The sequence below is a fragment of the Myotis daubentonii genome, chromosome 5 (genome assembly GCF_963259705.1).
Source record: "Myotis daubentonii chromosome 5, mMyoDau2.1, whole genome shotgun sequence".
NCBI lineage: Eukaryota > Metazoa > Chordata > Mammalia > Chiroptera > Vespertilionidae > Myotis > Myotis daubentonii.
In genome coordinates this window covers 110,937,282-110,961,561 of record NC_081844.1, presented here as the reverse complement: position 1 = coordinate 110,961,561, position 24,280 = coordinate 110,937,282, and the positions used below count along the sequence as shown (strand labels likewise).

Genomic DNA, 24,280 nt, shown 5'->3' with positions numbered 1-24,280 from the left:
CGGGAGGGACAGGGGCCGGTCCAGGTCCTCCTAACGCTCCCCCAGGCTCTGCTCCTCCAGCCCGCTGACCGCACAGCCCGGGCCTCTGACCGCTCAACCCAGGCCTGCTGACCACACAGCCCAGGCCTCTGACCGCACAGCCCGGGCCTCTGATCGCACAGCCCAGGCCCGCTGAACGCACAGCCCGGGCCTCTGACCGCACAGCCCAGGCCTCTGACCGCTCAGCCCAGGCCTCTGACCGCACAGCCCGGGCCCCTGACCGCACAGCCCAGGCCCGCTGACCGCACAGCCCAGGCCTCTGACCGCTCAGCCCGGGCCTCTGACCGCACAGCCCAGGCCTCTGACCGCACAGCCCGGGCCTCTGACCGCACAGCCCGGGCCTCTGACCGCTCAGCCCGGGCCTCTGACCGCACAGCCCAGGCCCGCTGACCGCACAGCCCGGGCCTCTGACCGCACAGCCCGGGCCTCTGACCGCACAGCCCGGGCCTCTGACCGCTCGGGGCGCCCGCCTCCTCCCATCCCCCCCTCCAGTGGGTCTGGCTGTGAGGAGAGCGAGCAGGAGGCCCTCACTGTCCGGCTGGTCCAGGCACACCCACCTGGCCCTGCGGGTCCATCGGCCACCAGAGGCTCAGGGGCAGGGCCCTGGCCGAGGCCTCGCAGCAGCGACACAGGGACTGAACCCCCCCCCCCCCGCCACCCCCTGACCCCACTCCCTGGGATTCCGGCCGAGACCCCAGCAGCCAGCCTGGGCTCCGACCGCTGGGCCCCACGGGGACCTGCCCGCCGCCTGGCGGGGGTGTTGGCGGGAACCACCACGACGGCCGGACAGCTGGGGGCGGCCAGGGCGACAGCCACCCCGGCCCGCACACGGGCAGCCGCTCTCCTCTCCGGGGCCACAGGGGCAGCGCTGGGCGGCCCTTGGTCCCCCACTGCCCAGCTGTGCCCCCCACAGGCTCAGGCTCAGGCGCGAGGCCCCTGCGGGCTGTCAGGGCCCAGCCCGGTTCCGACCCAGGACCAAGGCCAGAGCTGAGCGGCCACACCTGCCCAGGGCCGCCCAGACCCCCGGGAGCGCGGGGAACGGAGGCGGAGCCCAGACCGTGTGGTCAGTTCCTTTATTGAGGCCACTCGGACCCGCGGAGGGCGGTCCCCACCCCCCAGGCCAGGGTCCCCCAGGCGGCCGGGCGGTCACTCGGGGGTCCGACTTCTGCCCTTCGGGGACCAGATCTTGGAGAAGCGGAACTTGGACTTCTTCCTCTGCAGGTCTGAGGAGGGACACTCGGCACTGCCCCGCTCTGGCCACGCCCCATCCCCCCCCCCCCGTCCCCCCGCAGGACCCTCCCCCAGGCCCCTCCCCCGCAGGCCCCTCCCCCAGGCCCCTCCCCCGCAGGCCCCTTACCCAGCCTCTGGATCATGGTCTCCAGCATCTCGTCCTCCTCCTGCTCCCTGAAACCGGAAGGGCCTCCTGTCAGCCTCACACCGGAGCCCTGAGCCCCGGGCACGGCCCTCACCCCCTTGGGCAGCTTCCTGTCCTCCTGGGCCCAGACCCCCCAACAGTGACATGGGGACCCGAGGGGGCGGGACTTCCCGGGCCGCGGCCCCTCAAGCTCCGGGTGACACGATTGAGTCGACCTTCTGACCCTTTGCGGCCAGAACAGGAGCCCAGACGCGGGCGGTGACGTGTGTGAACAGACACGGCCCGGCCGGCTCAGCTCGGTGGCGAGCGTCGGCCGATGAGCCCGGAGGTCCCGGGTCGATCCCGGTCGGGGCGCGGGCTCGATCCCCAGTGGGGGGTGCGGGAGGCAGCCCACCGTGTGTCTCAGACTGATGTTTCTCTCTCCGTCTCTCCCCCTTCCACTCTCTCCAAAAAGAAAAAGTCGACGGAAAACATCTCGGTGAGGAGTAGCAAAACCCCACACGTAAAAGGCTGATGCGCAGGGTCCTCTCGGGAGTCCGACCGCTCGCTATGCCGCTCCCCGTGCAAGAATTTCGGGCAGGGGCCTCTAGTGAGTAAATAAACAAACTGAAAAGAAATGTAAAGTCCCGCCCCCACCCTCAGGCCACTGCAGGCGCTTGGTGGCCACCCGCGCCCCGAGGCCGCCGTCCTGAGCAGCAGTCCCTGCGGCTGCAAGGTCCCGCGGCCAGGCTGCCTGGGGGCCGGGGAGCAGGGGCCGGGGAGACAGGCTGCCTGGGGGCCGGGGAGCAGGGGAGCAGGGGCCGGGGAGACAGGCTGCCTGGGGGCCTGCCCTCGGGCTCACCCTCCAAATGCACACAGTGGGTCTCACTGTTCAGGTCTCGAAGGCTCTGAGCTCAGAGTGACCAATCCTGGCTGCCTGGGGGACGCCTGTGCTCCCCAATTCACCTGGGCCCCCCCTCACCTGGGCCCCCCTCACCTGAGCCGGTCCTCGTCCAGGAAGTCGATGATGTCACTGCGGTCGTTCACGGTGCTCACGTACTGAGTCAGCAGGTCCTGCTCCCGCTGCCGGTCCTGGGGGGACTTCAGAGCCTCTGTGGGGACAGCCGCGTCAGCCGAGCCCTGCCCCCCCCAGGACAGTGTCCCCTCCTCCAGTGCAGGCCCCGCCCCTGGAGGCTGGGTGGGTCTCCAGGCACCTGGGACAGAGGGTGCCTCCAGGCAACACAGACGGAAGGAGAAGGAAGGACCACGTCCACCCCGTGTGGCCCCCCCAGCCTCACCGGTCGCCCAGTGGAGAGAGACGCGGAGAGAGACGCGGAGAGAGACACGGGGAGAGACACAGAGAGAGACACGGGGAGAGACGTGGAGAGAGACGCAGAGAGAGACATGGAGAGAGATGTGGAGAGAGACGTGGAGAGAGACATGGAGAGAGACGTGGAGAGAGATGTGGAGAGAGATGTGGAGAGAGACACGGAGAGACGCGGGGAGAGATGTGGGGAGAGACGCGGGGAGAGATGCAGAGACGTGGAGAAAGATGTGGAAACGGCTCGGGACCAAGCCATTCGGCCACCTGACCCATAACACCCAGCAGCACACCCTCCCCCCCAGCACACCCTCCCCCCCAGCACACCCTCCCCCACAGCACACCCTCCCCCACAGCACACCCTCCCCCACAGCAGGAGCTGGAAGCCAGTGTCCCCTGGGCAGCAGGTGACACCCTGGCTCAGAGGGCGAGTGCGGAGGGCGGGGACGCACCGGGTCGGGCCATCAGCTGGCGCAGCTCCCCCAGGATGTCCAGCTGCTGCTCCTCCAGGTTCTGGTCCCGGGCCCTGCGGGCGACAGTGTGAGGCCGGCCGGCCGCCCGCCCGCCCGCCCGCCCGCCCGCCCGGGAGGCCCTCGGGGCTGGGCTCTCACTTGTACATCAGCTCGGACTCCAGCCGCAGCAGCAGCTGCTTCTCGTGGATGAGCCGGAACCAATCCACCATGAGCGCGTCCTCAGAGGCGTCTGCGGAGAGGAGCCGGGCTGGCACGGGCGGGCAGGGGCCCCACAGGCTGGCACGGGGCGGGCAGGGGGCCCACAGGCTGGCACGGGGCGGGCAGGGGGCCCCACAGGCTGGCACGGGGCGGGCAGGGGGCCCACAGGCTGGCACGGGGCGGGCAGGGGGCCCACAGGCTGGCACGGGGCGGGCAGGGGCCTTGGTGGGCATGGGGCAGGCAGGGGGCCCCACAGGCTGGCACGGGCGGGCAGGGGCCCCACAGGCTGGCATGGGGTGGGCAGGGGCCCCACAGGCTGGCATGGGGCGGGCAGGGCCCCGAGGGCAGCCCCAGGCCAGGGGCCCCATAGGTTGGCTGTGGGCAGGGCAGGGTGGGCAGGGGTCCCCACAGGCTGGCAGGGGCAGGCAGGGGCCTTGGCGGGCAGGGCCGCTCACCCCCCTCGGCCGCCCGCAGGCGCTTCTCCAGGTCCACGCCCCTGAGCTCCAGGGCGTCCAGCTGCCTCTCGATTTGCTGCACCTGCCTCTGGATCTCCTCGGGGGGCAGGTAGTCGGGGTGCAGCTGCGGAGGAAGGGGGTGAGGGGCCATCCAGGCCCGGGACTGAGCTCCTGCCCCCGGCCCCCGCCCGGCCCACTCACCCTGACGGGGGAGGTCACCGGCGCGCCAGGGGAGGCAGGGGCAGCGGCTGGGCCCACGGGCCTCCCTGGAGAAGGAAGGGGCAGGGTGAGCATCCTGGACCAGGGTCTGACCCCCAACAACTCGTCCCCCCAGCTCTGTCCCCCACGTCTCCTGCACCCCCCCCACCAGCTTCCCTGTCTACCCAGCAGGCCCCTGGGCAGAGCCCACAGACAGATCTGGGCACCATCCCCAGGCATCCCCTGGTGCCCGGCCCCGCCCGCCTGCAGGGCAGCGCCCTCAGCACCGCCAGGAGCCAACCCTCCAGCCGCTCCAGGTCTGGGACTCAGATTCAGGCCTGTCCGGTCCCCAACCCTCCGCCCTCCTCCCCCTCCCCCCACAACCCTGTCCCACCCGAGACAGAGACCCACATGGCTCGGCCTCCTGCAACCTGCTGGCCCTGTGTGCTTCCCTCCTTCTAGGCCTGAGGACTCCTGGTCACCCTTTAAGTCCCTGTTTGCCCGCGCCCTTCGCCCGCACCCCTCACCCGCTCCCCTCTGCCCACTCTCCCCGCCCGCGCCCCAGCAGGAACACTGGGCCGCGCTGGCTGACCTGGCTGGTCCGGAGGGGGTCTGTCCTCCTGGGTCCGGACCAGGGCTTCCTGCCGTGGGGGTTTGGGTTGAAGCCAGTTGCCAGAAACGTCCAAGCTGGGGGGGACGGCCAGCTTCCTGCGACCGGACGGGGAGGGCTCCCTGGGGGAGGTGGCTGCTGTGGACAAGACACAGGCCTGACGGGGGGCAGCAGGCCCGTCACTCCCCGAGCGGGGCCACTGCGGGCACCAAGCTCCCAGTGCCGGGTGCAGCCAGGCAGCCCCGTCCAGCAGCGCGGGCAGGATCCTTGGCACAGCCGGGGCCAGCAGCCGCTCAAGGCCAGGCGGGAAGAGGGGATGCAGGGGTGACTGAGGGTGGGAACACTCACACACACGTACACATGTACAGGCACACGCGTGTTCACCCATGCACACACCACGTGCATGCACCAAGGCCCACCAGGACCACTCTCCCTCCCCGCAGCATGGCCCACAGTCCCAGCCCCGGACGCCGCCCCCAGGGTGGACCCCTAGACCCTGTCCCCTGGCTGGGGTGGGGGAGGTCACTGGGACCCTGGCTTCCTGCTGGGAACTACCTGAGAGGCTGGGCTGGGGGCCAGCAGGGCCCGGTGTCCTGTTGGGCTGCACGGGGGTCAGGGTGATGCAGACGCCCGCCTCGGAGCTCCCAGGGACCTTCTGGGGCGCAGCCCCCGCCCTCGGCTCCCCTAGGACCCGCGGCTCCATCAGCTTCGGGGCCCTGGGCGGGAGGCAGGAGATCAGCAGAGAAAGGGGCGGTGCCCCCGCACCCACAGACACACCTGAGGCACACACACCGCCAGAGGAAGGCTGCGCGTGGAGCGTGGGGCATGGGGTTCTGAGGCCGACGTGCCTGCCTCCTGGGACCCTCCCAGAGCACAGTGTGTCTATGCCCCCTCACCCCCTGCAGGTGGGGCACGTGCTCGGGGGTCAGGCTGCCCTGGGCAGCTGACCCTGGGCCCACTGCCCAGACCAGGGTGGACTCAAGCGCCTGCTGGACCCTCCTGCCTGGGGCGTGTCTGTGGGAGCCACCCCTTCCCACGGCCACACACAGGTGGGGGGGCCCCGGCCCACTCCAGGGTCAGGCCCACTGAGTGTTCTTGTCCCTCAGCCACCGAGGCCAGTTCACCGAGTGAGGATTCCAGGGCCCCTGATGGACCCACCCAGCCACCCACCTTCCTGCCTTTCCAGTTTTCCAATGGGAACACGGCCCCCTGTCACCTGGGCTGGTGTGAGCCGTCCCCTGTCACTCAGGCTGGTGTGAGCCGTCCCCTGTCACTCGGGCTGGTGTGAGCCGTCCCCTGTCACTCGGGCTGGTGTGAGCCGTCCCCTGTCACTCAGGCTGGTGTGAGCCGTCCCCCTGTCACTCAGGCTGGTGTGAGCTGTCCCATCACTCAGGCTGGTGTGAGCCATCCCCTGTCACTCAGGCTGGTGTGAGCCGTCCCCCTGTCACTCGGGCTGGTGTGAGCCGTCCCCTGTCACTCAGGCTGGTGTGAGCCGTCCCCCTGTCACTCAGGCTGGTGTGAGCTGTCCCATCACTCAGGCTGGTGTGAGCCATCCCCTGTCACTCAGGCTGGTGTGAGCCGTCCCCCTGTCACTCAGGCTGGTGTGAGCCGTCCCCCTGTCACTCGGGCTGGTGTGAGCCGTCCCATCACTCAGGCTGGTGTGAGCCATCCCCTGTCACTCAGGCTGGTGTGAGCCGTCCCCCTGTCACTCAGGCTGGTGTGAGCCGTCCCCCTGTCACTCGGGCTGGTGTGAGCCGTCCCATCACTCAGGCTGGTGTGAGCCATCCCCTGTCACTCAGGCTGGTGTGAGCCGTCCCCCTGTCACTCAGGCTGGTGTGAGCCGTCCCCCTGTCACTCGGGCTGGTGTAAACCGTCCCGTCACTCAGGCTGGTGTGAACCATCCACTGTCACTCAGGCTGGTGTAAACCGTCCCGTCACTCAGGCTGGTGTAAACCGTCCCGTCACTCAGGCTGGTGTAAACCATCCCGTCACTCGGGCTGGTGTGAACCATCCACTGTCACTCGGGCTGTTGTGAACTGTCCCATCACTCGGGCTGGTGTGAACTGTCCCGTCACTCGGGCTGGTGTGAGCCATCCCGTCACTCAGGCTGGTGTGAGCCATCCCCTGTCACTCAGGCTGGTGTGAACTGTCCCCTGTCACTCAGAGACAGGCTGCTGTGACCGCTCAGGCTGGTGTGAACTGTCCCATCCCTTGGCAGAGCTGGCTTTGGCTGCCCAGCTGCAATGCTGGGACGTGCCCACATCCCTGCTGTGGGTGTGTTGATCAGCTGATGTGTGTTTTTTACTCGGGAGCATTTGTTGAGCACCTACTATGTGCCAGGCCCCGGGCAAACCTGGGACACAGGCTCCTGCTCGGGCCCCGTGAGCACAAACCCACAGGCACAGGAGCAGGTCCAGGCGAGGAGCCCCCCCAGCCCGCCCACTCGCCCCTCACCTCTCAGCCGGGTGCTTCTTCACCACAGGCTTCAGGTGGCTCCTCCATGCTGCCGGCCCGTCCACCTGGTCCTTCTGGGAGCCAGCACTCGGGCCTGGCGGGGGCAGAAACGGGACATATTGGGGGGTTCTGGGGAGAGTCTGTGGGAAAGGCTGGGCCCCACCATCTTCCTGCAGCCGTTCCGCCCACAGGCGCCCCATCAGCCAGGGCCCCGGGAAGGAGCACTGCTGGGAGGCGGGCACAGGCCTGCAGCCTGGCCTCCAGGCTGTGTGCCTGGAGGACTCACACCGCCTCTCTGGGCCTCACCTTCCCCGCTACCCAACAGGTATGTCCAGTGAGCCCGCGACTGCCCACTGTCTGTGCGGGGGACCACCCCCTGCCCCGTACCCTCACTGTGGGGCTCTCACCCTTCGCCAGCGGGGCCTCTGGCTTCAGCCTGGAGTCAGCAGCTGCCCGGCTGCCCCCTGAGGATGCCGCTGAACTCTTCCTGCCCACCCGGGGCGACGTGGATGCCCGTGCGGTGGTGCCCACACTCGGGGGGGCTGCCAGCTCAGTCCTTGCAGGGGGGCTGAGGGCCGGGGGAGACGCCGACTGTGGCAGCTTGGCCGATGGACCTGCTCGTGGCCCTTCAGCTCTGGGAAGGCCGTTGGAAGCAGAGGCAGTGGCTGGGGAGAGCCTGTGGGTGCGAGAGCGGGGATCAGGCACAGGTGGATCCAGGAGTCCCTCCCATGATGCCAGCAGAAGCCCCTCGGCCTCCCTCGGTGGTTGGTTCCAATGCCCACCCTCCTGGGGGAGGGCAGGCCCCTCCAGGGAGGCGGGACAGGCCGTGGACACACTCCCAGCACTGCCATATGTCTGACCTGACTCTCCTGTTTAAGGCTGGTGTGGGATGAGGTTAAAATGCCCCCCAAACACATCAGGTATGGGGTGTGCGAGGAGCGGCCGCACCTTGTCCCTCCCTCCCCCACCTGTGCAGAGCCGTGGCCCTCCCGGGCCCACCTAGCTCGCCCTCCTGGTCCGTGGCCACCCGGGAGCCATGGGCCGCTCTGGGCAGAGGGCAGCACGAGGCAGTGGGCGGTGTGGCAGCCAGGCATGGCATCTCCTTACTCGCTAGGTGAGCAGTGAGCTGAATGGTGTCCCCCACAATTCCTGTCCACCGGCATGGACAGGCTCTTTGCCAGTGAAATCAAGTGAGGGTGAGGTCATCCTGCATTAAGGTGCCCTAAGTCCAATGACACGTCCTTATGAGAGACAGAAAGGCAGACAGACACAGAGAGACAGACGTGGTGACAGGCACAGAGGGAGGAGGCAGCCGCGAGCCAAGGGGTGCCCGGGCACCAGAAGCTGGAAGAGGCAGGAAGGACCCGCCCCAAGAGCCGAGGAGGGGCCCTACGACACCTCGATCTCCCACCCTGGGCTCCAGCGCTGCCCGCACACCAGCCTGGGCTGGCCCAGCCCGGGACATTGGCACGACCCTCCTCCATCCCGGGATGGCACCCGCTCCGGTTGTGTGCAGAAGGCATGGGCGGCTCAGAACCCCGGGTCAGATAGGTGACACCTGGGTGCTAAACAGGGGTCCTCAGCAGGACCGAGCCACATGGGAACCCCGTGGCAGTGCCGCTGTACCCGCACCCCCAACGGCATGCAGGCGGCAGCCTCAGATGGTAGCTGTGTCCCCCTCCCGCTGCCCGCCAAGCACTCTGGCTCCCTGGTCTCATTCTCCCATTTCCCAGATGAGGAAACTGAGGCTGGAGGGTGAGGCCTCACCATCACACGGCCAGGTGGTGCAGAACCGCAACCATCCCAACCCCTCTGGCCTCTGGGATCCCCAATGGGCAGACAGGGCACCCCAGTCCTCCTTCCCCACGCACCTGCCTGGCGCCTGAGCGTCCCCGAACCCGGGAAGGGCCTTCCGGAGACAGCTCAGCGCTTGCTCCCTGCGGTCGGCCTCGGAGGGCGCGTCAGCTGTGGCTGGGGCCCTGCTGGCCGGCCCAGGGCTGGGGGCTCCGGACGCCAACAGGAACCTCTCGCGGGCCTGCTGGGTCCTGGAGGCCGACGGGGTCCAGGCCGGGGCTCCCGCTGGACTCGCAGATGCTGGGCCTGCGCTGACCTCGGACCGGGGGGCTGACACTGGGGAGGCTGCCCTGCCTCGCTGCGTGGCCGGGAGAGGGTCCGGGGCACGAGGGGCCACAGCAGGACGGGGGCTGACTGCCGCCGCGTCCTGTGCGGCCGATGACCACCCTGCCGGGGAGCTGTTGGCCACCTGTGTTCTGGCTCTGCCACCCACAGGGCCCACTGAGGGCCTGGACCCGGCCGGGCTCCCCCAGGGGGCGTGGGAGGAGGGGGCGTCCCGAGGGGCAGCTGCGGCGGGCACGAAGCCTTTGGCCGTGGCGTTGCCCACCCTGGGCTCCCGGGCTGCAGGCCCGGCCTCTGGCCGAGCGTCTTTCCGTCCACGCGCCTCCTGGGCCGTCTGTGGGGCGCTGGGGGGCTGGGAGTCCGTGGGGACGGCCCCTGGCTGTCTGGGGGCCCGGCCCGGCAACATGGGGCTCGCGGGGGCGGCTGTGGGGCGGTGGCTGGAGCAGACGAAGACGCCGGGCTCCGCCGTGGGCCTGTAGGCGCCCGGGCGCAGCGTGTTGGAGCACTGCCTGCACCTGCGGCGGAGGACACGGCCCAGCTGGCGTCACGTGGCCCCGTGGCCCCGAGCCCGCGGTCAGACGCCTCTCCCGCTGCTCTCCGGGCCGGCCAGCTCCACCAGGCGCTGCTCAGGGGTGCCCCCCCCAGCAGCGTCGGTGCCGTGGGCCCCCCCACACACAGGCCCCACCTGAAGCAGCTGCGATGGTACAGCTTCCCGTCCACCAGGAGCCGCTGCACGAGGTGCACGTGCCGGCCGCAGACCCCGCAGGAGCTGCTCACCGCGCCGCCCGCCGAGCCCTGGCCCTGCCGTGGGAGGGGACAGCGGCGTCTGAGCTCGGGCGCCCGTCAGCCGCAGAAAGGTCCCGCTTCACAGACCGGAGCTGAGGCCACAGGGCAGCAGCCAGGGCCCAAGCCCAGGCCAGCTGGACGCCAAGTCCAGGGTCTCCAGCCTGGCCAAGGGGGTGCGGCTGGAGGCTTGGTTTGGGGGTTCTTGAGGAGCTAGGACCCCCAACGCCCCCACCCCAAGGCACAGAAATCCAATCCAACTCCGAATGTCGGGCCCAGCCCCGGGTGCCTGGTGTGACGGCCGGGGGACAGCAGGGGGCGCCCGAGCACAAGGTATGGCCCCTTCAAGGCTCCACCTCTGAGAAGTGGGGACACAGCTCCCTGTGTGGGCCGGCCTAGGAGGGAAGACGCACCCACTTTCTCTCCTGGACCCACGGGAGAGGGAGCAGCCGGAGTCGAGAAAACCACTCGGAGCCCAGATATGTCTGGGTTCAAGGTTCAACCGACGGGGAACTCAGCCGGCGGGGAACTCCCTGGGCCTCAGTTTACCCGTCTGCACAATGGGGACCCTATCCCGACCACACAGGACTGAAGGAACTCGGGAGCCAGTGCCCGTGGGCTCCTGGTAAATGTTGCTGAGGCTGGGCCGGAACCCAAGTGGGCCCCAAGGAACCCCCCGCCCCCCAGCATGGGTTCAGGGGCAAACTGAGCCGGCCCAGCCCCCTCAGGGAGAACCGGTGGGAACCCCAGAACCAGAGGGCGGGCAGGGCTGGCGCTTACAGCCTTCAGCGGGGGGCCCTCCGCACCCCTGTCCTTCCGCTGGACCGTGGCGTTTGTGCTGACCGGGGACAGCGGCAGCCCCCGGGCGGGCGTGGGCGTGGGCGAGGGCCTGGCCGGCTGGGGCAAGGCCTTCTTCCCGGACGGCTCCTCCTCAGCCTCGGACGGCGGCCTCTTCACGCCAGCCATGCCCCCAACTAGCAGGAGACACAGGGTCAGGGGCCGGCCCAGCCCCCGCCCGGCTCCCAGTGTCTGGGCCACCCCTGCCTGAGCCCTTGGAGATGTGGGTGCCCAGCTGGGGCCTGGGATGGGGGAGGGGGTGGGAGGCAGCTCCTGCTGGGGTGCGGGGTGGGGGGGCAGCTCCAGCAACAGCCAGCGCCAGCAGCTGGGGCCTGGCCTCACCCGCCTCCCGCCCTGCGACCCTGCTGGGGTCAGGAGAGGGGACTTTTCTGTTTCTCCACCAAGTGGGATGGGAGGCGGGGAGGCGGGCTGGCCCACAGCCCAGACAAGCCCAGAGCGGTTCCGGGGATTTCTAAGGCCGGGCCGAGGAATGTGGGGGGAGCAGGAAGCACAGAGCGCTGGGAGAGAATGGCAGGCTGCCTCTCCCCGCCACCACGTCAGGACCACATGGGGGGACATCGGAGCTGGGCCTGGGAGCCCGCAGGGGTCTGCCAAGCTGCCGAGACCCAGCGAGGGGGAGGGAGGCCTGCCCAGCCTGCTCTGAGCCGGGTGCGGGGAGGACGGGCCCTGGACCCCTGGGAGGAGGCCGCAGCACAGGGGGCTGCCCACGCCCACGGGGCAGGGGGGTGCCCGCCAGGGGCAGCGGGGCAGCACTCACTAGGCGAGCGGCCGTGGAAGTAGTTGTAATACTGCGACACGTAGGTCAGGATGCTCAGCCGGTCCGGCACCTTCAGAGCCACCATGTCCTCGGCCTCCAGCAGGGCCGGGATGCCCAGCTGCTCCTCGGCCACGCGGAAGGCCTGGGGAGGGACGGTCAGCGGGAGCGGCCTGGCCACCAGCTCACCCCGAGGTGCCAGAAACAAGGACCCCACTGGGAGCCCAGAAAAGCCTGGGCCCAAGGTTCCAGCTCGGCCTGTGTGTCCTCCCTGGGCCTCAGTTTACCCGTCTGCATAATGGGGATCACGTCCCGACCACGCAGGACAGAAGGCGCTCGGGAGCCAGCCCCCGCGGGCTCCGGATGTCAATGCCCACCCAGTGGGGCACAGGGTACCCAGAGGGCGGGCGAGGGGCGGGCTCTGCCCTCGGTCCCCAGCGTCTGGGACACGGAGCCCACTTTGCAGCAACGAGACGGGCTGGCTGGGCCGGGAGGCTCCCGCTGGGACCACAGCCCGCAGCACGGCCGGGAGCAGCGTGTGCGGGACCCCGGCAGCCGGCTGAGAGGCTGGGCCGGGCGGTGGTTCCAGGGTGAGGAGCAGCCGACGAACCCCCCAGGACCCACCGGGCGCGGCCCCCAGAGCCACCTGGGCCGGCTCTGCCTCGGATGAGCAGGAGGGCCCAGCCACCCGCCCGCCCAGGAGGGGACAGGGAGCGCAGGGCCAGCCTCCCTCCACACGCCCCGGACGGCGGGTGCGGCAGGACAGGGACTCACCAGCTGGTTGTTCTCGTAGACGTTCTCCTTCCTGAGCGCGTCGAAGTCTCTAGAAGGCAACGAGGCAAAGCAGCTCAGACCCGGGAGGCAGGGCTGGGAGGCCTCGGGGTCAGCCTGCCCGAATGGGGAAACCGAGGCGCGTGTGCGGCTTGCCGGCGAAGGAATGTGGTCGCCGCCGCCTCGGGAGGGCAGCTGGCCGCACAGCCAAGCCCAGCCCTGAACCGAGGGCACAGCTCAGAGGCCTGGTATGTCCCGGGATGGGACCTCAGGTGGACACGGGGGGCTCCAGGGCAGGGACAGCGACATGCAATGAGGGACAGAACTCGGCCACCCCCCACCTTGATCCCCAGGCACCTCCCCAACACCCACTGAGTCGGTGCTCACACCCCACATGCTATCGATGCCCACCTCTCAGGGAAGAGGAAGCTGAGGCACAGAGAGGCTCGGTGACTTGCCTGAGGTCACCCAGCAGAGAAGAACAAAGCCAGGCCATGGCCCCAGCGTCCAGGGGAGTTAAGGTTCGACCAGTTGGGGCATGGTTTTTAAAACACATATTTCCATTGATTTCAGAGAGGAAGGGAGAGACAGAAACATCAATGATGAGAGAAAGTCATCCATCGCCTGCCTCCTGCACGCCCCCCACTGGGGATGGCGCCCACAACCCGGGCCTGTGCCCCGACCGGGAATCGGACCACAGCCTCCTGGTTCCTAGGTCGATGCTCAACCACCGAGCCACGCGGCCGGGCTGGGCGTGGTACTAAGCGCCCACCTGGTGCCCAGCCCCCTCCCCAGGGAACAGAGCCCCGCCCCACACACACCTGCCACAGGGGCAGGACGTCCCAGCCACAGGGTCCGTCACCAGGCTGCCCGGAGCCCCGCACACGCCCAACGTGGGCACCGCGGCCCCTGGCACCCCAGAAGGGTGGTCTGAGCAGACAACAGCCAGACCAGCAGGCGGCTCGGGAGGCGGTTACACACACATCTGTCTGCCTGTCTGTCTGTCCAGGGGGCTGTCTGTGGGGCTTGAACGGCACCCCTGAAGCTTCCGTGTGACCTGGATTGTTCTGGAAGCTTCGCAGCAGGGAGAGCCGGGGAGAGCGTGGGTCTGACTCCCGCAGGGTGAGCCCCTGCTCCCAGGGCCGCAGTGACCCGCGGGGGGACCAGCTTCTGCTGGGCAGGGGGGGCCCCGGCTGCGGCCGGCAGGTCTCAGACGAGGGGCAGCCGAGACCCGTCACATCCAAGACCAGGAAACTGAGGCCGGGCCGCGGGGAGGGGATGCGAGCGCGGCTGCCCCCCGCTCCCCTAGGGGCCCTGCTGTCCATCACCCGCCCGGCGCCCGGAACCCCCCTTCCGCCCGACCACCCCGCAGGCAACGCGTTCCAGATGCCAGACCGCCCGGCACAGAGAGCGCTTTGTGCGCGGGGCGGGCGGCAGGTGCGTCTGGTGGACAGACGCCGGAGGGGCGGGAGGGGGGCCAGGCGAGTGCGGAACAGCCCGCACCCCGTCCACCTGGCTCTATCCCGGCCACGGCCACAGAGTGAGGGTCCCCTGCACCCCCAGGGGCGCCCACTACGCCCACAGTGTCTGGGCTGGGAGCCCCCTGCCCCCACCCACCCCTTGGAAAGCTCAGCCTCCCCCCACCCCCCCGCCCTGCGTCCCCCGCAGACCTGCCCCGGGTCACGACCTCCCCCGAGGTGCCCCCTGGCAGGAGGCAGGAAAACAAGTTCTGTTTTGTCTCCTAACAAACAGGAGGGTCTTTACAGAGAGAACCACCGACCGAGGTCACTGGGGTGGCCCCGGCCCGGAGTGACCGTGTCCTCACGGAAAGGGAACTGGGACGGAGCCGCAGAGGGAGACGCGCCTCCGGCCAGGGCGGCCCCAGGAGGCCCCGGCCGACACCCGACCCGGCCCGGCCCCTCACTGCTGCCGCGGGAGCACCCGGGGGTGCTGGTCGGGCCCGGCTGGCCCTGGGGGAGGTGGCCCCTCGTTTCAGGCCTTGCTGGACCACGAGGCTCTGGTCCTCGGAGACGGGCCAGGCGTACAGCTGGTGCTCCGTCAGTGCCCGCGGGGGGAGCGTTCTGCTGGCCTTCACTGGCTCTGTCTTTTTTTAAAATATATTTTTATTGGTTTCAGAGAGGAAGGGAGAGGGAGAGAGAGACATCCATGATGAGAGAGAATTGCCATGGTGGACGGCTGCCTCCTGCATGCCCCCCACTGGGGATCGAGCCCACCACCCGGGCCTGTGCCCTGACTGGGGATCGAACCGTGACCTCCTGGTTCAGAGGTCGACCCTCAACCCCTGAGCCCACTGGGCTGGGCCACTTACTCTTTCAACACCGATGAGTGAACCACCCACAGCCCCACTGGGCACATGGCCTCTGGCGATGGCTCGCTTGGCCGCGCCCCTGCCTGCCCCCCACGGCCACAACTGACCGGGACTGTGGCTGCTGAGCCAGCCCGCCTCCTGGCCCCAGCGCCTGGGGGCTCGGGCATGTGTCCCTCCAAATTCCTGGAGAGCTGACCTCATGCTGTTTATTTCCTGGAACAAAATGCAGTCCCGGGTGGGTGGGGGGGGGCGCTGGGGCCGAGGGGCAGCCAGAAGGGAAAGCCATTCCCGAGCTTTCTCCAGGCCCCTCAGCGCATCTGGAGTTAATCCTGCCTGAAGGGAGCAGGGGGAGGGGGACAGAGGGACAGACGGAAAGCTGGAGGGAGAGACACAGCAGAGAGAGGGGGAGACAGGGCTCGAGGGAAAGTGACCCCAAGGCCGACACCTGGGACGGACATGGGGAGAGGGCGGCCGGGAGGGACGAGGTGCCTGAGGCCCCGGGCAGGTCCAAGGCCCCCCCCCCTTCTTGTACGCCCAGCTCAAGCCTCCCCAGGCCGACACCACCCTGCTCCCTACCCCAGCCAGAGGGGTCAGCACTGGGGCTGCTCCGGTGCCTGGGGTGGGGGTCTCGGGGGGCGTTGGGCCCTGGGCCGTCCCCAAGGAGGGGGTCCTGCAGCCCCCCCATGTCCATCCCAAAGATTCTGGCCGGAAGGCTGGGCAGCAGGCCCTCAGACTGGGACAGAAGGCCTCTGTCCTCAGGCACTTCCTGCTGACCTCATGCGGGAGGGACAGTGCTGCCTCAGCTGCTGGGGGGCCCCTGGGAGTCTCCTGACCCCCCAGCAGGCGTGTCTAGAATCGTGGTCCAGGAGCCGCCCTGCCCGGCCCTGGGCCCTGACCCCTCCGGGCAGGGATGGACAGGTCACCACCACGGCCGGGGACGGGGAGGCCCGCGACCTGCAGCTGCGCCCTGACACCACTCGGGCGGGCGTCCAGAGCTGCTACGACGGCCCCTCCTCAGCCGGCCCTGGGGCTGCCTGCTGCTGGGGGCTCCTGCCGGGCACCGGGCACCTGACTCACACCGGCCCCCCTCCAGGGGACCTTAGTCCCTCCTGGCCTGGCCCCAGCGCAGGCCTCAGGTTTATGCCCTCGGCTGCCCGCGCGGGGCGGCACCGGCTCAGCTGGTGCTCACCTGGCCTCACGGGGAGACAGACCTGCAGGCCCCGGCCCACCTACGGCTGCGGGGTGGGCACGAGCCTGTCCCCCAACAGCAGATTCACCCACGCCTCCAGGCCCCCGAGGAGCCACCAACCCAGGCCGAAGGCCTCCTGGAGCGGCCGCACAGGAACCCCGGGGCCCGGGCGGCAGGCAGACCCTGCGGGAGCGTCCGGCGCCGTCCCCACCTGGCTGGCCCCGCGCCTGCGGCTCCTCACGGCCGCTCTCCCTCCGCCAGGCCCAGAGGAAGCGGCTCCCGTGGAGCAGGAAGGACTGAGACGAAACAAAGGGACTCGGGGACAGGATGTCCCCTCCGGCTGCAGAGGGTCTCACCGGACGAAGGGGGTGGTCTCTCCCTGCGGGTCCTCCCAGCCCCTCTGCTCCCTGCACCTCTGGGGCCAGCGGGCAGCTCTCTGCTTCCTGGGGAGATGCCCCTCCCAGCCACCACCTTGCCCAGAGGCACGGAGGGGTCAGAGTGGAGGTGGGAGCTGAAGGCACAGACACGGGCACAGCGAAGGGCTCGGGCACGGGACACGCGGGTGCCCACACTCAGGTGCACACACCCCAGCCCCCTCAGCCGCTCCCTCAGCCAGTATCTACGCAGCCACACCCACCAGGTGGAAGCCTGCACTACTTCCTGGTTCTGCCGTAACAAATGACCACACACCGGGCAGCTTGGACAACACACTTATCCCCACAGCTCTGGGGGCCGGACATCGCCCGGGTGTGACCGCCAGAGGCTGGCAGATGCTGTTCCCTGTTCCTCCAGCTCCTGGTGGCTCCACACGGCCCTTAGCTTGTGGCCACATCGCTCCAATATCCGCCTCCGTGGTCACACGGCCCCTGCTTTCAGACAACTACCGAACTCCTACCATATCTACGGAGCCCCAAGGGCAAGCCCTTATCTCTAGACCTCCAGCTGTGCGCTGATATCCACTGAGCACCTGTCATGCGCTGGGGACGCGGCGGTGAACAGAACAAGCAGACGCCCCACCCTCTGGAGCCGAAAGTCCAGTGGGCAGATGGACCGCAGCCAAGTCAGCAAGCAGGTCACGTGCACGGGCCGGGCGGGCGCCCCTCCCGCGGCCTCACCGCTCTCTCGGAAGTAAGCGGCCTGGAGCTTCCATTCATTTCCCTCACTGTCGGTGACTAACATGTCTTTCCCGGAGGCAGGGGCACGGCCGCCTGAGCAGACGCAGTGCTGAGCACACTCCACGGCCAGGTGAGGGCTGCGGGACTCGGGCCGGGCCAGCGCTTGTACACGCCCAGGTGTGCGAGCCCTGCTCACCGCAGGCAGCAGGGCATGTTGGGACAGGCGGACAGGCGCGCACACACACACACACACACACGCACACACACACACGCACACGCACGGCCTTCCACCCCAGCACAGCTGGGAAGCTCCCGGGGCCCAGAAAGACCCCAAGTCTCCGGTTACATCCGTGTGGCGGCTGAGCGCCCCCCCCCCCCCCCCCCCCCGACAACGGCACCAGCTCTCCCTCTGGTCGCAGGTCCTCCTGCCGCCTCGTGGGGTCTGTGTGAGCTGGGACCCCAGCTGGCCTCATGCGGGCGCTGCCTGCCCACCTCTGCTCCCCTCGGGGTCCCTCTCGCAGTCCCCTCCCAGCCCGGCAGGGCTCAGCTCCCGGGGTTCAACGTGGAAGCACACTCTGCCCCCACAGCGTCTGCCTCCCAGGAGACGGGCACCCGCTGCGCAGGGAGCAGAGGCTGCTGCCACACGGGCGCTCCCAGGAGGCCCCACGGACGAACCTCGGAGGGCAGAGCCTTCGGGCGGACACTCTCTCAGACCGGGACCGCGGGCGGCCCCAGTGGCCGGCGCTCGGGACAGACCCTCGGAGGACAGAGGGCATCTGGGCGCGGGGGGGGGGGGGGGGCCAGTGCAGCCCTGACTGCCCGACGCTCTGGGACCTGAACAGGTGTCTCCCCTCAGCCTCAGTTTCCCGTCTGCAGCTCAGGCGTCCCGAGCGAGGGCTGCCCCCCCCTCCCTGCACACGCGCCCCACCCCCTGGCTCCGGCCTGGGCTTCGCAGGAAACGGTCAAAGGCCCTCAGACGCCCTCAGACGGCGCCGGCCCAGCGCCCTCCCTCCAGCTTTGCGAAGGGCTGAGCTCAGAGCTGTCTCCCCAGCCGGGCGGCCCCGGGGGAGGGCCCTGCTGGGTGAATAACGGGACGGGGGGGGGGGGTTGGGGGGGGCGGGCAAGGCTGGCACCAGGCATGGCCGCCTCCCTGCCTCACTCTGACCCCGGCCCCTCCCCTGCCCCCTCCCCTGGCTCCCAGGAGGGGGGCTGCCTCCACCGCCCCCTTGTCACCCGGGGGTGCAGCGGCCTGACGGCGTGGGGGGCTCGGGCTTCCTGCTCTGCGTCGGCCCCGCCCCCTCGGTGCCCCTGCGCTGCTCGGAAAGGAGCCCGGACAGGCTAGGGGGTGGGGGGCGGATGCCGCCCGCGAAGCCCCCCAGGACCCCCCCCCCCCCGCTGGTGGGCAGGCGCCGGGCGGGGGCGGGAGGCGGCGGCCCCGGAGGAGCGAGCGGAGCGCGGGCCCCAGTCGCGGCCTGACTCCGCCGCGGGCCGGCGGCGCTGGGGGCGGGAAGCCGGCCGGGCACTCACAGGAGGTCGGGCCGGTGGCGGTGCAGGAGGGCGCAGAAGGCCAGGCCGTCGCGGAACGACGTGGTCATGTTGGTGATGCTCACGTCGCGGTAGCCCTCGCACTGCTGGCGGCACCACTGCTGCAGCGCCTGGATGGCCGCCATGCGGGCAGCGGCCCGGGCGCGGGGGCCGGACGGCGCCTCCGGAGGACGAGGAGCCCGACCCCGAGTCGGGCGGACGCGGAGCCGGATCCCCGAAGCGGGAGGACGCGGGGCAGGATCCCGTCGGGAGGACGGGAAGGGGCCGTGCAGCCGGCGGGACAGCGGCCGGCAGAGAGCAGCCCGGGTCCCCGCCCGCCCGCCCGCCCGCCCCCGCCGGGCCCCGCCCCCGCCGGGCCCCGTCCCACCCACCAAGCCCCGCATTGGCTCCGGCCTCGATCAGGCCCGCCCCTTCCAGACCTCGGCCCCGCCCCTTCCAGGCGGGGGTTCCCGCCAGGCCCCGCCCCCTCAGGGTCAAGGCCCCGCCCCCCACCAGGGCCCGGCCGCCCCTTGCAGCCGCGAGCCAGGGCAAAGGGGGCGCCCGCCCGCCCTGGGGTGCCGGCCCCGCTGCTCCCCGGAGGCTTCGGGATTGTCCCTCTTTTCGATGCCCCCTCACCACCAGCCTCATGGCCACCGCAGACAGGACATGAGGCTGCCGGGACCCCATGCCCGGGAAAGGGACCCCCGCTGGCCTGCCTGTGGCCTCCCGGGAACACGTGCCCTCTCGGTCCCCCTCGCCCCCCCAGCCCCCTTACAGCCAGCACCGCAGTTTCGGGGGGAAAGGACTTTCCCATGGGGTTCTGCCCTAGCCAGGTGGCTCAGTTAGTTGGAGCATCGCCTCATGCACCAAAAGGTCGCGGGTTCGATTCCTGGTCGGGGCATGTATGGGGGGCAACTGATGGCTGTTTCTCTCGCTCTCCCTTCCTCTCTACAAACATGTCCTCAGGTGCGGATTAACGAAGAAAGGCAGCATTCTTCCGGGTCTTAGGCCTGGGTGGTGCCGGGCAAGGCGGGGCTCACTCCTGATTCACAAGGAGGCGCCTGAGGCTGGGCCGGGTGTGGGCCACCGGCCGCCCGTCGGTCCGGGGCTGGTCCACTCGGCTGCTCCTGGGGCACAGCCCTCCTGGGGTCGTGGCGACGTTTCCGTTTCCCACGTTGCGTGTCTGTGACAAGTGGCCAAGGAGAAGCACCTCTCCAGGGCCCCCCGCCATCGGGCGGCTCCCTCCACGTTCTCCCCAGGAAGCCTGCCTGTGGCCACGTGGACAGACGGCGGAGACACTGACACCACAACGTGCGGCCCCCCCGGGGGCCCAGCCCCAGGCTTGTCCAGACCAGGCTGCAGGGAGGAAGGAAGCAGGGTGCTGGCCCAGCGTGGCCCTGGCAGGGAGGCAGCGTGGCCCGTGCCCACTCGAAGGGCCAGAAACTGGGTCCTCCCCCCAGACCCGGCTCGGCATCCCAGCTTCCCTGCAGCTCGCCCTGAGGTGTGGACACCGGCCGCCCCACAGGGTGCGTGAGGCCCTGGCACAGGCGGTGAGCTCCCCGTCTCAGGGGCATGTGGCCTGGGATGCTCGCTGGCGTGGCTGCTGCCCACACCTGCTGGGGGTTCCCAGCATGAGGACAAAGGGCGAAGCGTCCGGTTCAGCCAGACAGGTGGCCCGGCCCAGAACAGGGAACAACTGGGTTCCTTGACCGCAGGGCAGCAGTCAGAACTGGAAAAGCCAGTGAGATGTCCCCACGCGGGCCGCTCTGGGGCAGTGACAGGTGCCTTTGTGGGGTGTCCCCACTGGCACCTCACACAGCACTTCCTTCTGTGGGCCCTGCTCCTCTGCAGGCCCCCAAGCCAGGGCCCCGGCCCACCTCCTCCTGCCTCCCATGCAGCCACCCTCGCCTCATCCTGACCGCTGTGCCAGCTCCCGTCCCCCAAAGGGGACCCGGCCATGAGCGGGCTGCCCGCGGGTGGCGTGTGGGCTCTAGACGTCACGCGGGCAGTTTCACAAGACGAGTCCGGGCGATTTTAAAATTTCTTATATAGTTTTTTATTTTAGAGAGGAAGAGAGAAACATCAATGATGTGAGTCATTCATTGGCTGCCTCCTGCAGGCCCCTCACTGGGGATCAAGCCCGCGATCCGAGCATGTGTCCTTGGCCAGAATTGAACCCAGGACCCTTCAATCTGCAGGCTGGTGCGCTATCCACTGAGCAAACCAGCGAGGGTGAGTCCCGGTGACTTTAAGAGTGTTTATTGCCAGCCGGTTTGCTCAGTGGATAGCGCGTCGGGCTGCACACTAAAGGATCCCGGGTTCGATTCCAGCCAGGGGCACATGCCCCGGTTATGGGCTCGTTACCCCCCACCCCCAAGTAGGGGGCGTGCAGGAGGCCGCCAATCAATGATTCTCTCTCATCATTGATGTTTCTCTCTCTCTCTCTCCCTCCCTCTCTGAAATCAATGGGAAAAAAAGTGTGTTTATTAAAGCTGGGAACTGCCATGAGACGGGCTCGGGGTAAACCTGGGGGAGCTGCCGCGGCCCATACTCCCCTAGTCGCAAGCCTCCTGGGGACCCTGAGTGTTTAGGAGGTGTAGGCCTGCGGGGGAAGGAGAGGGGGATGGGAAGGCCCATGTGCTCCCGGGACAGCGTGCACCCTACACCCTCTTCCACGCCTCCAAGCCCTCCCCGGGGCCTTGGCCCTCGGGGGTTTAAAGGCTGGGAGTCTAGGGGAGTCTTGGGAGGATCTCAATGGACTACCACAAGCTCTATTCCCCTAGCGTCACCCGCCCTCGGGGCGGCCTCCCCGAGTGGCTGGTTTCAGCGGCTCACCCTCCGGTGGGAGGAGTGGGAGCCATTTGCTCCGTGTCAGTCCTAGAGCAGGAAGGAATGACTAGCCGGCCGCACACTGCGCTTAACCACCTCAGTCTCCCCACACCACTTGCCAAGGGGTTTTCCTGGCTTCTTATTCCCCTGCCTCCCTAGCTCCCTCCCACCCTCGGGCCGCCCGTCAGCTGAGGGACACGCTCCCAGCAGCTGAGGGACAAGCCCCACCCTGCTGCCTCCACAGCCTCTGAATAAAGTCCGGGACCTTATCAGGCCGTCCAGCCTCTCTGGCCCCTGCTGCTCCCTGGCCTCACCCTCCCACGCCCGCCCTGTCCTCCTGGCCTTGGTCTGGCCCATCATCCCTGCACTCAGCGGCTCCCGGGGCCTCGGAGACCCCACTCCCACCCACAGCCACTCACAGGTCCCTGCAGGGCTCCTGCCTCTGCTCCTCTCCCTGCTGGTCCCAGGAAGCTGCCCCCTGCGCCTCCCCCATGGCACCTCCCACCCCCCCCCCATCCTGGTGTCAGCCTGGCTTAGTACAGGGGCCTCCTGTGTGCTGCCGAGACCACAAAACCCTTCATGTCGGGAATGAGAGCAGTGCGCCTGCTCAAAGCCCTCCCAGGCCCCCTCACACAGAGCACCAGTCCTCACCCTCACCATGGGCCTGCCTCCTCTCTGCGCAGTGGACGCCCTCAGGCCCCTGCCTCAGGACCTTTGCACCAGCTCTTTTCTCTGCCTGGACCCAACTTCCCAGCCTCCCTTGCAGGTAGGTGGGGCCGTGTGGCTGAGTCCCTGCCAGTGGAGGGAGCAGGGTCTCCACTTCCGGGGTCCACGCTGGCTGGATACTAAGGACTTAGAGATGATGGGGCCACAGATGCAGACGCCTGGACACTGCAGGGTCAGGTGGAGGCCAACACGGCCCAGGAACAGCTGTGTTGGCCTCTGGGTGAGAAACAAGTGTGGGCTGAGTTCAGCTGCTGGAACCTGGGCCTGTTTGTTACAGCAGCTAGCTTGCATCCTTCCCTGACTGATACATGTGCACCAGCCAGCACTGAGCTGCACCTGGGACAGCACTCCAAGGGGACACAGTGCCGCTCGAGGACAGGGGCCTCTCGCTCCCCGCTCAGTCAGAAGACCCCTCCTCCTGGGGGTGCAGGGCAGATGGCACCAGGGCCGCCCTGTGGCCCTCTAGCAATGGATTGTGCAGTGGGAGGCAGATACAGAACGACCAAGGGACGTGCCCCCTCTCAATTCCCAAGGCCCTGCCCAGAGCCCCGCGCCACGCCCACAGCCCCAGGCGGGAGGGAGCCGTAAGCTTGACGCCCATTTTAGGGGTCTCCCGTTAATTAATTAGGCACCATGAGCAACGCACGCCAGCGTCCGCCTCGGTGCATTAAGGGCACGTCCATAGGGCGTTCTCACATGATTCACAACCCGCTCCTCTGGGCTTCGCGGGGGCTCGAGAGCTGCAGCCAACGCCGACTTACATTTCATTATAAATGGCTTTGGTGGGCACGTCGGCAACTTTTACATCTCCATCCACTTTATTATTAATGGCTTTCCTGAGCGGAGGCAGCCAACGTCGCACACAACGTGTCATAAATATTTGATCCGGCATCTATAGTCTACCATTCATCATTTATAACGGGTTACAAAAACATTATAAAACATTTACCACCCGTTTATAGATCATTTTTGGCTACCACGACGCTGTGTTATAAATGCATTATTCATCCTCACGCTGTTGCTGCAGCCCCTCATACGGGGCCCGTCTCCCGTTCCTGGTCCTGAGGGGGGCAGGGTGGGTGGGGGGCCTGGGGGCGGGACCAGCCCTGCCGCCGATGGCCATGTCCTTGGCCAGACACAGCCCCTGCCCACGACGTCAGCGACAGCACCTTCACCAGGCTCCCACGCGGCGCGTCCCTGCCAGGCCAGGCTGTACCAGGAGGCACCGGGGAGGACCCACACGTGGCGGCTGACGAAAGCTGTGCCCCGCTGTGAGCTGATGAGGCCCTCACCCAGAAAATCCCTCCTCACCTTCAAGACCCACTGGACATCCGCCTTCTCTCAACAGCACTTGCTGAGTCCCCAGGGCATGGACTGTGGGTCCAACCTCAGGCCCTGGAGGCCCAGCGGGCAGGGCTGCGGGACCGGGGTCCAGACGGGGTTCTGGGGCGAGTTGGCTCTGGCTCTGCCTGCTGGGTGCACGCGGCCGGTGGTGAGGCCGCCTCTGGCTGCAGCACCCAGAACTCACAGCTCAGCTCGGCCCAGAGCAGGGAGACCCGGCCGCCAGCCCGCCTCCTAGGCCTGTGTCGTCATGTGAAGAGACGGCGCCGCCTGAGGGGCACCTCCACGTGTGGCCTGGGCCTGCACCAGCTGACGGGCAGCGCAGCCGTGCCACCTGCTCCGACAGGATGCTCGCACCCAACACAGGTCACACCACAGCCAAGCCTCTGGCCACATTAACGCCACGGCGCTCGGCCCAGCCCGCGTGGGCCCTGCAGGCGCTGCCAGCCCCTCCTTGGGCCTTCCACCCGTCACCACTCACCGCCCACAGCTGAGCAGCCGCCCGCCTGGGCTTTCCCCGTGTGAAGGTGCCCTGCTGCCCCGCTGCACAGGGAGTCGGCCACGGGCACAGGGCCCCACACCCAGCCCAGCCCCACCCACACGGACATGCACCTCCCACTTGCCGGTAGTTCTGGGGCCCTGGGTGAGGGCGCGGCACTTTGGGGCACCCGAGTGTCCTAATGGCTGTTTCCCAAGCTTGGGTGGGTGGTGTGGGGAGTTGTGTAAGTGACATGACGCAAAGGGGGCTTCCTAGACATGGCAGTTCCTGGCAACCAGGCTTGGGGCCCGTTGGGCGGGGGGCTCCCCTACACACACACACACA

At 68.7% G+C, this 24,280-nt stretch overlaps 1 protein-coding gene across 3 annotated transcripts; it reads right to left on the bottom strand.

The window, feature by feature from the left end:
* Positions 1-1,096: 1,096 nt before the first annotated feature.
* Positions 1,097-18,896, bottom strand: MICALL2 (MICAL like 2). 3 transcript variants are annotated; one of them, XM_059699453.1, is made up of 17 exons: positions 18,565-18,896; positions 12,408-12,456; positions 11,637-11,778; positions 10,802-10,995; positions 9,924-10,039; positions 8,974-9,753; positions 7,510-7,778; positions 7,103-7,196; positions 5,204-5,364; positions 4,631-4,786; positions 4,042-4,106; positions 3,841-3,964; positions 3,326-3,416; positions 3,167-3,240; positions 2,391-2,505; positions 1,397-1,443; positions 1,097-1,262 (listed from the first exon to the last, which is right to left on the bottom strand). In XM_059699453.1, exons 1-17 carry the CDS (start codon positions 18,705-18,707, stop codon positions 1,186-1,188), a joined length of 2,697 nt encoding a protein of 898 aa, XP_059555436.1. In that variant the 5' UTR covers positions 18,708-18,896; the 3' UTR covers positions 1,097-1,185. The 3 variants fall into 3 exon arrangements, with proteins under 3 accessions (XP_059555436.1, XP_059555437.1, XP_059555438.1); XM_059699454.1 differs by having other exon boundaries at positions 4,631-4,783; XM_059699455.1 differs by lacking the exon at positions 18,565-18,896 and adding an exon at positions 16,818-16,836.
* Between the last annotated feature and the right edge of the window lie 5,384 nt (positions 18,897-24,280).